General features: G+C 40.3%; 1 protein-coding gene across 3 annotated transcripts in view; it reads left to right on the top strand.

The window, feature by feature from the left end:
• Positions 1 to 16,194, top strand: part of vps54 (VPS54 subunit of GARP complex) — a 113,829-nt gene that overhangs the window by 60,017 nt on the left and 37,618 nt on the right. For all 3 annotated transcript variants that reach the window (XM_059986130.1, XM_059986128.1, XM_059986129.1), the window contains exons 11-13: positions 153 to 249; positions 1,061 to 1,401; positions 7,255 to 7,384. In XM_059986130.1, coding sequence (XP_059842113.1) covers positions 153 to 249; positions 1,061 to 1,401; positions 7,255 to 7,384 — 568 coding nt within the window. The remainder of the gene's footprint in view (positions 1 to 152; positions 250 to 1,060; positions 1,402 to 7,254; positions 7,385 to 16,194) is intronic.

The raw sequence follows: 16,194 nt of genomic DNA, 5'->3' as shown, positions 1-16,194 counted from the left end.
CCGGACAAGCTATTAATTTTATTATCTTTCCTCAACACCAAGCAGTGATCAATAATCATTTTCAATCTAAGGTTTTCATGTTCTCAAATTGTATTCCCATGAGCTTACATGAATAAAAGAAATACTAATCTATCAGTATCTACCTTTTTAAGGCTCGCAGATCAGATGCGAATGCTGAGTTTTCCTCAGTGGCTGGATCTTCTGAAAAATATCTTTTCAAGCTTTATTAATTTTCTGAAGCGAGTTAAGGTAAGCCTTAGGTACACTTAGGATGTTTTTAAATCCATCTTTTAACAATTTGTGCTCAAAGAAAAGTCAGTAATGCCCACATAATTGACATTGGCCACCACTGTGACCTTTAGATTTTTAAAGTTATGAACAGTGCAATAGGATTGCAGTTTATTTTTGACATGGATGGTGGTTAAACTTGAGTAATACACAGACTGCTTATTCTTGTCATGTTTTATTTTTAACTATTGTTGAAATATATGTAGAAGAGTTGAATAAACTAAGATTTATTGATTATTTGCTTTTCAGTCCTATATTTATATTACGTAATGGTTAATTGGAACTGTTTTCAGGTATTGTCAGTTGAATGACTCCTATACATTTACTTCCAAATAAATTAACAGATGTTTACATTTAAAATATTAATTTTAATTCATTGATGGGATGTGACATAACTGGCGATGCCAGCATTTGCTATCCATCCTTAATGGTTCTAAATTGAGGAGGCAGTTAACAGTCAATCATGCTAGTAGGGCTAGTTGCATATTGTCCAAGCAGATTAAGGAAGACAGATTTTCTTTGTGCAGGAACTTCAATGAACCAGGTGTGTCTATCAAACAATCCAGTGATTTCATGATTATTATAACCGGGACCATTTTTAAAATCCAAGTTTGTTTAATTTGTTAAAGTAAAATTCTTCAGATGTCAAAATGGGATTTGAGCTTGTATTTCTGAAACAGTGACCCAGACAGTCCTGGTGATGTAACTATACTCTAGGCAGATTAGGCTATAAATACAGAATGGTGTATACCTGATATATTTGTCTTTGCAGGCAACCCTGGTTACCATCCGTCGAGTTGTTTTCCTGGTATTGGACAAAAATCAGGAAAAGACCAGGGAACTGGAGGCTGTTTCTTGTAAGAAAGCTACTGGTTTGGGTCATAGTCTGGATACAGAAGTGGCTTACTTGACTCATGAAGGCATGTTTATTAGTGATGCATATAATGAGAAAGAACTAACTTCATCAGAAGTAGAAACTGACCCACAGAGGACAGCCTTTCAAAACAATGATGCATATGGCAGTGATTCAGCTTCTGAAGTGGAATGCACCACTGATTCATCATCCAGTAAGGAGCACACATCTTCAGAAATGCCAGGGGGATTAGAGCTCATGTAAGTTTTTTTTTTCCTGATCTTACTGTGTGTGCCTGAAGTGATTAACTTTGTTTTTCTCTCTTATTTTGTGCACATCTAAGTCACTTTAACAACATAAAATCTCCCAGCACAAAGTGGTCATTTGGCTCATTATGCCTGTGCTTGCTTTTGGGAAGAACTCTTAAGTTAGTCCTACTCATGCAAATTTAAACTCAACAAGGGAACCAAGGAAAAGCCAGTGTACTGCATCACTGATTATATCTAGTTTTTGTTTTACTTTGCTTTCCTAATTTCATGCATTTGTCATTTTACTTTTGTTAAAGAATAGGATTACTTCAGTGGTTGTGTTTCAATGCTCTCTAGTTAGTGCTCCATTGAGCTTTTAACTTGTATTCCCTTTAAGTTGTAAATGTTCCATTAGTACTGGCATGTTTGTGGTATGTGGCTGATGCCTGACTGTTGTTCAGGACAGTTGTTCATTAGCTGTTTCATTTGCTGAGGAATTGTGAATAGAAATGTATATTGTGCAGATGCTCCCACATCTAACTTCCTGATGGAAGGAGATGGGGATGGTTTGGCCATCTTCTCCAAGGAACTCTGCTAAAATGTCCTGGGGCTAGAGTGATTAACAGCCACAACCACCTTCCTATGTGTGAGGTATGATTTCAGCAACTCGGGTGTTTTTTCACCGATGCCCAGTGATTTTGGTTTTGAGTGTTCTTTGATACCACACTATGAAATTGCAAATATTGAGGACAGTCCCTACTATCTTGCTTCTAGATTTCCTCTTCTTTTGGTCCATGTTTGTGTGATGCTAGAATTTCTAAGAGCATTGTGCATCCATTCAGAATAAGTTTTCTGACAAGGTTGGAATAAAGTTAATAAATTGGGTATTTGGATCATTGTAGCCAAAATTGTAGCTTTCAAACAAAAAAATAATTTCTAGGTTGTGTCTCAATTCCCATTGTACATCAAAGGAGTTTCTGTTTTATATATTCATATAAATTCATATATTAATTAGCTGAACCAGCAGCTAATTGCCCTCTCAAATACCCTTGAGAAGGTGGTGGTGAACTGCACTTCTTGAACTGCTGTAGTCTTTACAGTGTAAGTACGTTCACAATATTGTTGGGAAGACAGTTCCCAGACTTTGAGCTGGTGGTGGTGAAGGAATAACAAAATATTTTAGAGTCAAGATGATGTTTGGCTTGGAGTGAAACTTCCTGGTTGTGGTGTTCCCATGTTGCCCGAGACCATCTAACTGGTCGAACTCGAAAGGTATTGTGTAGGTGTCTTGGTGAGTTACTGTATTGCATCCCATAGAGGGTAAAGTTTGCTGCTACAATGTACTGGTGGTGTAGTGAGTTAATGGTTGGGATGTGTGCCTATCAAGCACTATCTTTGTAGTGTTGAACTCTTCTTGCATTCTTGAGGCTGAACTCATCCAGGCACGAGAGAGTGTTGACTTGAGTCTTGTAGATGGTGGACAGGCTTCAATTATACCAGTACCCAAGAAGAACGTGGTGACCTTCCTCAATGACTATCGTCCAGAAACATTTACATCCATAGTGATTAAGTGTTTTGAAAGGTTGGTGACGAAAATGGCAACTAATGTCTGAGAAGTGACTGGATCTGCTGCAATTTGCCTACAGGCACATGGGGTTCTCAGCAAATGCAGTTTCATTTGGCTCTTCACTCAATCCTGAAACATCGGGACGACAAAGATGCATACACCAGAATGTTCTTTATCGACTACAGCACAACAGTCAATTCTATCATCCCATCAAAACTGATCAATGAACTCCTAGAACTTGTCCTCAATATCTTCTTGTGAAATTGGGTCCTCATTTCCTCACTTGCAGACCCCAATTAGTTTAGATTAGCAACAACATCTCCTCCACAATCTCCATCAGCACAGATGCACCACAAGCCTGTGTGCTTAGCTTTCTGCTCTCCTCTCTTTACGCTATGACTGTGTAGCTAAGCACAACTCCAATACTATATTCAGGTTTGCTGACAACACCACTGTCAATGACCAAATCAAAGGTGGTGATGAATCAGCATATAGGAGGGAAATTGACAATTTAACTGAGTGGTGCCACAACAACAAGCTCTTACTCTTTGGTCTCTTACAAGACCAAAGAGCTGATTATCAACTTCAGGAGGAGAAAACTAAAGGTTCATGAGCCAGTCCTCATCAGAGAATCTGAGGTGGAGCGAGTCAGCAATTTTTTTTTGTAATCTTTTATTGAAGTTCATCATCAAACAAATATTTCCATAAGATGTATTTCAGACATTGTACATATATATCATATAATCATATATATCACAAATCTCCACAAAATATTTACCTGAGGTACACACTTATAGAAAAGAATGGAAAGAAAAAACAAGCAAAAGGAAAGAACTATATACAAGTAGGGAGTGATTTTTTTTTACAACAGATTCATTGATTTGTGAGAATAAAATCAGGCCTATGAGGCATTATGTAGTTAAACCATTTTTCCCAGTATGAATCAAATTGTTCCAAATTGGATAAAATTCTCTTACGTTTGATTGGATTTAATAGCCCTTTGATGTTAAAAGAAATGAATTTTACTTTGTCCTTAACCATCTGTATTTATCTGTCAATGTATCATTGAAATTAGAATAAAACTTAATCGATCTACTCCCTGAACAAATAAGAACCAAGAAACGCAAATAATAACAAAAATGGCAACGAACATGTCATTCCAAGGCTAAGGTCTCTAGTAGATGACCCTGCGTTGAGCTAGAGGAAATGTCTAGCTGTGGGGGATAACCCCTCCTACTTGTGAGTTGAGGGCCCCCATTGCAGTATTCATAAAAGTCAGTGAACAAATTTATTACACAGAAAAGATTTCCCCATGTACTCCTATATATGCAAATATGCACACACACACAAAAAAAGATATATATATACACACACCCACACACACATATATATATTCTCATTTTGGTGGGGAAAAAGGAGTAAGTGAGCGAATAAAGAATTACAACTAAGTAATATAAAATCCACATTATAATAAGTATTTCTCGAGATAGGTATATCACCGTGTACTTCTGCTTCTGTTTAGCTTCTCAGCATTTTTAAAGTTAGTCAAACCTTAACGCTGTTCTGAAGGGGATGAGGACTGTCTTTGGGAAACTCCCGGTCTCTTCCTGATATATTTCTCTCAGCCTCCTCACGTCTTCTGTCTTCTTGATTCTCGCACTATTTCCCAACCGGAGCGGGATAATTCCTCAGGCGCTCCCTCGTTTAGGTCACGCTGACGGGCAACTCTCTGGCCTTCATGTCTGTAGTCGCCTCTTCCACTATCTAGTACAACTGCATCCCGTTGTCATAAAACACTCAAAGTTTAGCAGGGTACGGAGTTTGAAATCTAATCTTTTTTTGCTCTAGAACTCGCTTTACTTAAGAGTATTCTTTGCGTTTCTGCAGGACTGCGGGGGGGGGGCTAATCTTGGTCGAAATATATTAATTTATCATCGTAAAACACTCTCTTCTTACCCCAGGCCCTTCATTGAATCTCAGCCTTGGTGCTGTACCGAAGGAATTTAATTATTATTGAGTGTGGCTTTCTATCCTGGGTAGGTTTCAGGACAAGTGCACGATGGGCTCTTTCGACTTCTGGGTTCATAGCCGAAGGAAGATCTAGCGCGTCCCGTGGTAACTTTCCGACAAACTCCGTCATAGACGAGCCCTCTGCTCCTTCAGGAACATTGTAGATACTGATATTTTTCCGCTGTGATCTTCCCTCCAGGTCAAGCAGTTTACCTTCTTGGTGATGTAATGTTTTTATTATCTTACTCAGTATCCGTTCCACGTTTTGAACACGATCTTCCACCTTCTCAATTTGAGTCTCTGCCACCGCTAGTTTTTGATTGACACTGGTGAGTTCTGACTTAATATCACGGAGCTGCTGTTTTATATCTTTCTGGAACTCCATTATTTCTTAAAGGATTTCGAATATATTCGCCACTTCGCCTGAACGAGGCCCAGCATCCACCTCGCTAGCACGCAGTCGGGAAGGAGAGCCACTCACTGCACTCCTCTCGGTCGCAGGCTCCGCAGTGTTGCTTTTTTTATTTCCATTCCTTTTCCCCATTCTTGCCCCTCATTACAGTTCAAATATTTTTTGAAAAATATTATATTTGATGGGTTAACGGGGCTTAATACATGTTTTTCCGGAGGAGCTAGTGACTTAAGCTGCCATTCTCAATGATGACGTCACCGGAAACTCAAGAGTCAGCAATTTTAAATTCCTCTGTTATTATTTTGGCTAATAATGGGCCCTGCACGTAAGAGCAATTATGAAGAAAGCACTGCAGCACCTCTATTTCCTTAGGAGTTTGTGAAGATTTGGAAACTTCTATAGATGTGTAGTGGAGAGTATACTGGCTACATCACTGGCTGAATGGAAAATTCTTTAAAAAGTAGTGGATATGGCCCAGCTTATCACAGTCAAAGCCCTCCCCACAATTGAGCACATGTACATGAAATACTGATGCAGGAAAGAGTCATCCATCATCAAGGACCCCCACCACCCAGGACATGTTCTCTTTTCAGTGCTGCCATCAGGAAGAAGGTACAGGAACTTCAGGACTCCCCACCAGATTCAGGAACGGTTACTAGACTTGAATCAAAACCAGTAACTTCACTTGCCCCATTAGTGAACTATTTCAACGACAACTGGACTCACTTTCAAGCACTCTTCACCTCATGTTCTCAATATTGATTATTTATTTATTGTTATTATTTCTTACTTTTTGCATTTGCACAGCTTGTTATGTTTTGCCCACTGGTTGAACACCCAAGTTTTGCGGTCTTTCATTGATTCTGTTATGGTTATTATTCTCTGGATTTATTGGATATGCCCACACAAAAATGAATTTTGGGGTTGTATATGTGACATTTAAGTACTTTGATAATAAATTTACTTTGAATTTTGAGTTACTCACCACAGGATCCCTAATGTTTGCTGTTGTGTGCTGGGGTAGCAGACACCAACAGAATTAACAAACTCATTTGCAAGGCCAGTGATGTTGTGGGGGTGGAACTGGACTCTGATGGTGGTGTCTGAAAAGAGGATTCTGTCCAACTTGCATGCCATCTTGGACAATGTCTCCCATCCACTCCATAACGTACTGGTTAGGCACAGGTGTCCATTCAGCCAGAGACTCATTCCACCAAGATGCAACACTGAGTGTCATTGGAAGTCATTCCTGCCTGTGGCCATCAAACTTTACAACTCCTCCCTCGGAGTGTCAGACATTCTGAGCCAATAGGCTGGTCCTGGACTTACTTCCACTTGGCGTAATTTACTTATTATTATTTAATTATTTCTAGTTTTTATTTTGCTATATTTCTACTCTATTCTTGGTTGGTGCAACTGTAACGAAACCCAATTTCCCTCGGGATCAATAAAGTATGTCTGTCTGTCTGTCTTTGACTTGCTCTTGTGGCTTGATTTTGCATTTAGCTACTCCAGTTAATTTTCTGATCATTAGTAAACCCAGACTATTGATAGTGGGGGATACAGTGATGGCAAAACCATTATATGTGAATTGGAATTTCATTTTCCTTTACTCATTTTGAAGGTACCTTGTACATAAGTAATGAACTTTGACTTTTGCTGTTAGTTATCATGGATTGTGGAATACAAGCAATGTGACATCATTCAACAGCCACGTTGGCTTAGTCTTAAACTTAGGTAATATATAGTCATTGGAAAGTTGTACCCTCCAAAAAGGAGAACAATGTTTTGAAAGAGAAAGAAAGAATATATCTTTTATATTTCTTCACTAAAATTGTTTCTGGAAGTTTGTACTAAGTCCCATTTTTGATTTCAGGGTCAGTGATGACTCACGACTTACAGAATTAGAACTTGGCAGAGTTGCCAACAATATTCAAGAACTTCTGTGCAGTGCTTCCGACATCTGCCATGATCGGTGTGTTAAGTTCCTTATGGCTAGAGCTAAGGTAATTTGCTTTTCAGTTCTATGTCATAGTCGCATTAAAATTGTAACTTTATGTGTGAACGTGACCCTACATCAAAAAAGCAACTTAATGATCTAAGCCTTACTTCTCTAGAGTTTTAAGCCTTCTTATTTTCTCCCTTGCGCTATAGTAATTATATGAAATCTTTCTCCTCAATTCACTTGTACTGTATTTTACCAACGATATTGTAATCACTTTCTGGGAAAATTGATTTCTAATTGCCATTATTTTCATTGTACAGACCTAATTGGATTTAAATATAATTTAAGTTTAAATTCTGTAATCTGTCAATTGCCACAGTGCTCTAAAGTTTGAAATACCAAATAAATCATTTACACAAGCCTGCAATATGTAAATATTTTGACTTGTGGTCAGACTTGTATTTTTAATGTGTTTTTTATGTACTCTCATTGTGATACATGTATCACTTGCTCTTTGATAAGCTGTGTTGCTCTGTACTAACTAATCCTACAGACAGTGTACCTCAAGTATAAACCTCAAGCTGATGATGATTTCTCAATCTTTGTGAACGTGCTTCCTTCAGGAAGTTTGGTCATTTCTGATCTGATATTCAGCACTACTCTAACTTCAGTGTTGTTTTGCCTCCATTTTGTTGGTCTGTTGGTTGACTGCATCTGCAATTTGTCCTCCTAGTTGTCTGATGATCTCTCTCCTAAATAGTTAATGTTATAAAAGGCTCTAGATGATTTCTTCCCACAAGAACCTGGATTCCTATTATTTTTCATCATTGTTAAAAAAGAATTTCCTTGCGGTTATATAATGTGGTAATTTTGTAGACATTTGTCTGAACCCTGGACAGCTACTAACCAAAGTTTGGAGATCTCCTCAGAGCACTAAATCTTTTTAAACGTTAATATTTTGCCATTGATGAGAATTGGTGTAGTTTTGAATGCACCTTCTATTAACATTGAAACCTTTTGTTAGCAATTAGAAACATAGAACCATAGAAAACCAACAGCACAAAATAGGCCCTTCGGCCCACGGTGCTTTGCTGAACGTAATTATTTTAGAAATTACCTAGGGTTACCCATAACCCTCTATTTTTCTAAGCTCCATGTACCTATCCAGGAGTCTCTTAAAAGACCCTATCGTATCCACCTCTACCGCCATCACTGGCAGCCCATTCCACGCCCTGACATCGCAAAAAAAACTTGCACCTGACATCTCCTCTGTACCTACTTCTAAGCACGTTAAAACTGTGCCCTCGTGTGTTAGCCATTTCAACCCTGGGGAAAAGCCTCTTGACTATCCACACAATCAATGCCTGTCTTCAACGTTTCACCTCTATCAGGTCACTTCTCATCCTCCCGTCACTCCAAGGAGAAAGTCCAAGTTTACTCAACCTATTCTCATAGGGCATGCTCTCCAACCCAGGCAGCATCATTGCAAATCTCCTCTGCACCCTTACTATAATTTCCACATCCTTCCTGTAGTGAGGTGACCAGAACTGAGCACAGTACTCCAAGTGGGGTCTGACCAGGGTCCTATAAAGGTGTAACATTACCTCTCGTCTCTTAAACTCAATCCCACTGTTGATGAAGGCTAATGCACCATATGCTTTTTTAATCACAGAGTCAACCTGTGCAACAGCTTTGTGTGTCCTATGGACTCGGTCCCCAAGATCGCTCTGATCCTCCACACTACCAAGAGTCTTAACACTAATCCTATATTCTGCCATCATATTTGACCTATCAAAATGAACCACCTCACACTTAACTGGGTTTAACTTAATTTGCCACTTCTCAGCCCAGTTTTGCATCCTGTCAATGTCCCACTGTAACCTCTGACAGCCCTCCACAACAGTATCCACAACATCCCCAACCTTTTGTGTCATCATCAAATTTAATAACACATCTCTCCACTTCCTCATCCAGGTGATTTAGAAAAATCACAAACAGAAGGGTTCTCAGAATAGATTCTTGAGGCACATCACTGGTCACCAACCTCCATGCAGAATATGACCCATCTACAACCACACTTTGCCATCTGTGGGCAAGCCAATTCTGGATCCACAAAGCAAGGTCCCCTTGGATCCCATGCCTCCTTACTTTTTCAATAAGCCTTGCATGGGGTACCTTATCAAATGCCTTGTTGAAATCCAGATACAGTACATCTACTGCTCTTTCTTCATCAATGTGTTTAGTCACATCCTCAAAAAATTCAATCAGGCTTGTAAGGCACGATCTGCCCTTGACAAAGCCATGCTGACTATTCCCAATGATATTATGCCTCTCCAAATGTTCATAGATTCTCCCTCTTGGGATCTTCTCCATCAACTTACCAACCACTGAAGTATGACTCAGTGGTCTATAATTTCCTGGGCTATCTCTACTCCCTTTCTTGAGTAAAGGAACACAATGTGCAACCCTCCAATCCTCCAGAACCCCTCCCATCCCCATTGATGATGCAAATATCATCGTCAGAGGCTCAGCAGTCTCCTCCCTCACCTCCCACAGTAGCCTGGGGTACATCTCATCCGGTCCTGGTAACTTATCCAACTTGATGCTTTCCAAAAACTCCAGCACATCCTCTTTCTTTCTTTCTTAATGTCTATATGCTGAAGCTTTTCAGTCCACCATAAGTCATCCCTACAATCGCCAAGGTCCTTTTCTGTAGTGAATACTGAAGTGAAGTATTTATTAAGTACCACTGCTATCTCCTCCAGTTCCATACACACATTTCCACTGTCACACTTGATTGGTCCTATTCTCTCACATCTTATCCTCTTGCTCTTCACATACTTGTGGAATTCTTTGGGGTTTTCCGTAATCCTGTCCACCAAGGCCTTCTCATGGCCCTTTCTGGCTCTCCTAATTTCATTCTTGAGCTCCTTCCTGCTAGCCTTATAATCTTCTATTTCCCCTTACTCCAATTAAACGCTCTACTAACTTGTCTGTTCCTATCCCTCCCCCTCTTGAATGCTTAAGTAAAGGAGATAGTGGTCATAATTCTGTGTTCAAAATGCTCTTTCACTGAGAGACCTGACACCTGACCCGGTTAATTTCCCAATACCAGATCAAATACAGCCTCTCCACTTGTAGGCTTATCTACATATTGTTTCAGGAAGCTTTCCTGAACGCACCTAACAAACTCCACCCCATCTAAACCGCTTGTTCTAGGGAGATGCCACTCAATATTTTGGAAATTAAAATTTGCCAACATGATGACCCTGTTATTATTACACCTTTCCAGAATCTGTCTTCCTGTCTGCTTCTCGATGTCCCTGTTACTATTGGGCTTACTAAAGGGTTTCTACAGTTATATTAATAGCAAAAGGATAGTGAGGGATAAAATTGGTCCCTTGGAGAATCAAAGTGGACAGCTATGTTTGGAGCCAAAAGAGATGGGGGAGATTTTGAACAATTTCACTAAGGAGAAGGATATTGAATTGTGTAAGGTGTGGGAAACAAGTAAGGTAGTTATGGAAACTATGATAATTAAGAAGAGGAAGTACTGGCACTTTTAAAGAATATAAAAGTGGATAAGTCTCTGGGTCCTGACAGGATATTCCCTAGGACCTTGAGGGAAGTAGGTATAGAAATAGCAGGGGCTCTGACAGAAATATTTCAAATGTCATTAGAGACAGGGATGGTGCTGGAGGATTGGCATATTGCTCATGTGGTTCCATTGTTTAAAAAGGGTTCTAAGAGTAAACCTAGCAATTACCGGCTTGTAAGTTTGACATGGTAAATTATTGGAAAGTATTCTTAGAGGTGGTAAATATAATTATCTGGATAGACCGGGTCTGATTAGGAATAGTTAACGTGGATTTGTGCGTGAAGAGGTTACAAGGAAAGTTGATGAGGGTAAAGCAGTGGATGTCGTCTATATGGACTTCAGTAAGGCCATTGACAAGGTTCCACGTGGAAGGTTAGTTAGGAAGGTTCAATCGTTAGGTATTAATATTGAAGTAGTAAAATGGATTCAACAGTGGCTAGATGGGAGATGCCAGAGATAACTGTTTAACTGGATAACTGTTTTGTCAAGTTGGAAGCCGGTGACTGGTGGTGTGCCTCAGGGATCTGTACTGGGTCCAATTTTGTTTGTCATATACATTAATGATCTGGATGATGGGGTGGTAAATTGGATTAGTAAGTATGCAGATGATACTAAGATAGGTAGCGTTGTGGATAATGAAGTAGGTTTTCAAAGCTTGCAGAGAGATTTAGGCCAGTTAGAAGAGTGGGCTGAAAGATGGCAGATGGAGTTTAATGCTGATAAGTGGGAGGTGCTACTTTTTGGTAGGACTAATCAAAATAGGACATACATGGTAAATGGTAGGGCATTGAAGAATGCAGTAGAACAGAGTGATCTAGGAATAATGGTGCATAGTTCCCTGAAGGTGGAATCTCATGTGGATAGGGTGGTGAAGAAAGCTTTTGGTATGCTGGACTTTATAAATCAGAGCATTGAGTATAGGAGTTAGGATGTAATGTTAAAATTGTACAAGGCATTGGTAAGGCCGAATTTGGAGTATTGTGTACAGTTCTGGTCACCGAATTACAGGAAAGATATCAACAAAATAGAGAGTGTACAGAAAATATTTACTAGAATGTTACCTGGGTTTCAGCACCTAAGTTACAGAGAAAGATTGAACAAGTTAGGTGTTTATTCTTTGGAGTATAGAAGGTTGAGGGGGGAATCGATAGAGGTATTTAAAATTATGAGGGGGATAGATAGAGTTGACATGGATAGGCTTTTTCCATTGGGAGTAGGGGAGATTCAAACAAGCGGACATGAGTTGAGAGCTAGGGGGCAAAAGTTTAGGGGTAACACGAGGGGGAACTTCTTTACTCAGAGTGTTGGCTGTGTGGAACGAGCTTCCAGTAGAAGTGGTAGAGGCAGGTTGCATATTGTCATTTAAAGTAAAATTAGACAGATATATGGACAGGAAAGGAATGGAGGGTTATGGACTGAGTGTAGATCGGTGGGACTAGGTGAGAGTAAGCGTTCGGCATGGACTAAAAGGGCCAAGGTGACCTGCTTCTGTGCTGTAATTGTTATATGTTATGTTATTGGGTGGTCTATAAAAAAACACCCAGTAGAGTTATTGACCCTTCCTAACTTCCACCCACAGAGACTCTATAGACAATCTCTCTTCTGCAGCCGTGACACTATCTCTGATCAACGTGCCACGCCTCACCTCTTTTGACTCCCTGTCCTTTCTGAAACATTTAAAGCCTGGCACTCTTAAGTAACCATTCCTGCCCTTGAGCCATCCAAGTCTCTGTAATGGCCACAACATCATAGTTCCAATGGACACATCTGAAGCCGTCAATCTGAGTGCATCCCTTCTCTATCACCTGCCTATTCTCCCTCTCACATTGCTTTCTCTATTTGTGAGCCAACTTCCCCTTCGTTTGTCTCTTCAGTTCAGTTCCCACCCCGCAGCAATTCTAGTTTAAACTCTCCACAATATCCTTAGCAAACCTCCCCACCTCCCCACCAGGATATTGGTCCCCCTTGGATTCAAGTGCAACCCGTTCCTTTTGTACAGGTCATGTCTGCCTCAAAAGATATCCCAATGATCCAGAAATCTGAAACACTGCCCCCGCTCCAATCCCTCAGCCACGCATTTATCCTCCACCTCACTCTATTCCTTTACTCACTGTCGCTTGGCACAGGCAGTAATCCCGAGATTACTGCCTTTTGAGGATCTGCTTCTCATCTTCTTCCCTAACTCCCTGTAGTCTGTTTTCAGGACCTCTTCCCTTTTCCTACCCTATGTCATTGGTACCATTATGTACCACGACCTCTGGCTGTTCACCTTCCCACTTCAGGATATCAGGATACAATCAGAAACAACCTGGACCCTGGCACCTGGGAGGCAAACTACCACTCGTGTTTCTTTCCTGCGTCCACAAAATCGTATGTCTGACTCCCTAACTATAGAGTCCCCTATTACTGCTGCCATCCTCTTCCTTTCCCTGCCCTTCTGAGCCACAGGGCCAGACTCTGTGCCAGAGGTGCAACCATTGTTGCTTCCCCAGGTAGGTTGTTTTCCACCCCTCCCAGCAGTACTCAAACAGGAGAACTAATTGTGCTTTCTTGTATCTGACCTTTCCCTTCCCTCTCCTGACTTAACCACGTATCTGTCTCCTGAGACCCCAGTGTGTCTAGTTGCCTATAGCTCCTCACTATCACCTCCTCACTCTCTCTGACCAAATGAAGGTCATCAAGCTGAATCTCCAGTTCCCTAACGCGCTCCCTAAGGAGCTGCAGCTCGACACACATGATGCAGGTGTGGCTATCCGAGAGGCTGGGAGTCTCCCGGACATCCCATGTCTGACACCCAGTACAGAACACCGGCCTCACAGACATACCTCCTATTCCTCACAAGTAGCTTACCACACCTCGAACTGTTATCACCGAAGCACTGTTGAAACAAAGCCCGCCTACTCTGTGTCCCTCTACTCCATCGCCTGCTCCACTGGCACCTGCTGTATAAAATTGTCTTCTTTTAAATCCGTCCCACCAGTCAAACTCGATGACGTCCACACACTTGCACAGTCATGCCTTGATCCCACCAAGATTGTCTTCTGATTCTCTGTGGATGGAAGTTAGGAACAGGAAGGGGTCAATAACTCTACTGGGTGTTTTTTATAGACCTCGCAATAGTAACAGGGACATCGAGGAACAGATAGGGAGACAGATTCTGGGAAGCTGTATTAATAACAGTGTTGGAGTGGTGGGAGATTTTTGAATCAGCTGGATAATTTTATTGGGTTGAGTATCCTGGAATGTTTGAGAGTATGATGCAATACCATTTTTATTATAGATCGCCTGCACCATTTGCCAAAACTTTTTATTACTATTTCCTTTGTCTTGCCTCCTTGTAAGTGATATGTGACACAAGTTTGTTGGATTACTCAAATGATCAAAACTCAAAAATTTGCAGTAAGTTTAGCTTGTTGTTAACAAACCATCAACTCCATCCCAGTTTTGTATAATGAAGCACGAGAGGAGCCACCAAAGCTTGGAGAATGTGTTCACGTGGGAGAATGTTGCATCCCACTCAAGATTAGCCTGATTTATACATATACTTATTTTCCATTTTCAAAGCATTTTCAACCAAACCGAGAAGCATAGAAAACCTACAATACAATACAGGCTGTTCGGCCCACAATGCTGTGCCGAACATATACTTAATTAGAAATTACCTAAGGTTATCGTAGCCCTCTGTTTTTCTAAGCTCTATGTACCTATCCAGGAGTCTCTTAAAAGACCTCATTGTATCCACCTCCACCACCGTTGCCGATAGCCCATTCCATGAACTCATCACTCTCTGCATAAAAACAACCTACCTCTGACATCTCCTCTGTACCTACTTCCAAGCACCTTAAAACTAGGCGCTCTCATGTTGGCCGTTTCCGCCCTGGGAAAAAGCTTCTGACTATCCACACGATCAGTGCTTCTCATCATCTTATACACCTCTGTCAGGTCACCTCTCATCCTCCGTCGCTCCAAGGAGAAAAGGCTGAGTTCACTCCACATATTCTCATAAGGTATGCTCCCCAATCCAGGCAACGTCCTTGTAAAAATTATGCTGTGAACAGAAAATGGTGTAAATTTCTGCTGGTATGAGATTCAAGAAACTTGCGGATACGAAAACTGTTGTGTCACTCAGCCTTCCTATATGAATGTGCCCTCAATATTCTTCCTTGCCAAGCTATGAAGTGCTTAGGTATGTATTTTAGTCAGAGGATTTACAATTGTTGAAATGGTTAGTTTACTGTATCTTGCAACATGTAATAATGCTACAGTAGATGCCTTATTGAAGATTATACTCAGATTTTTCTTCCTTTCATTTCCTTCCTCCTTAATTGACTTACTGGAATGATCCTCATTTTCCTTGAACTGTGTAAGTGTTTCAAATCTTAATTAAGATTTTCTAATTAAAAACTAAACTGTTTCAAGTGAAAAATAATAAAGCTGCCGGCTCTGCAAAATCAAATTTTATTTGTTGTAATTTAGGATTTTGTTTTAAGTGGCACAAAACGTGGTGATTTTTTAAAAGAAATTCACCCTCCCAAATAATGTACTTTTATTATGAAAGGCAGTGTTCAGCATGGGTTATGTGGCAACCCCATACTTGTTAATGAAATATTAATATATCATTAACTCAAAACTTGGATTATATTTGGGAATAAATGACTGATGTCTGTGGTCTGTAAATGTTATGAAATGGTTATGCATCTCTGTAGAAATTTAGCAATTAATGATCTCATTGTCAATTCCACAGTAGAACACAAGCAGCTGTGTAGAATCCTTAGTTTATTGTAAGAAAGAGACACAATGTTATAAAACAATAATTGGTGTATGTTAATTCCATGCATGCTTTTGGGCTCAACAAAAGAAAGCTGATAGGCCTGAGTACCACATAATGTGGGAAACTAAGAGATGATAGGAATGTTGTCTGGGGTGGGGGGTAAAATGCAACAAAATCATTTTTGCCTATTGATTGACTGTCTTGGAATTTGTTTGATCTTTTACTCCAAAACAGCCGTCGTTCAAGATGGTCTGCCAGTGCAGATAGCAGAAATGGAATTTGGCATTACTAGCTCATCAAATTGTATAGTTGGGAACATGGCTGAAAGCTTAGAGATTAATATCATGTCAGAACAACTGTGGAGAAGGGACCTTAATCTGCTCTGAAACTGAGCTCTATTAGATAAAAGATACCAAAAACTAACTTCTCTCTGGATGAAGAAATTCCATCTCGCCTCTGAGACCAATAGTTCAGGGCATAGCCAGGAGAAACCTCCATCCAT

Source organism: Hypanus sabinus, chromosome 12, assembly GCF_030144855.1.
Source record: "Hypanus sabinus isolate sHypSab1 chromosome 12, sHypSab1.hap1, whole genome shotgun sequence".
Taxonomy (NCBI): domain Eukaryota; kingdom Metazoa; phylum Chordata; class Chondrichthyes; order Myliobatiformes; family Dasyatidae; genus Hypanus; species Hypanus sabinus.
This window is presented reverse-complemented; position numbering and strand designations above follow the sequence as displayed.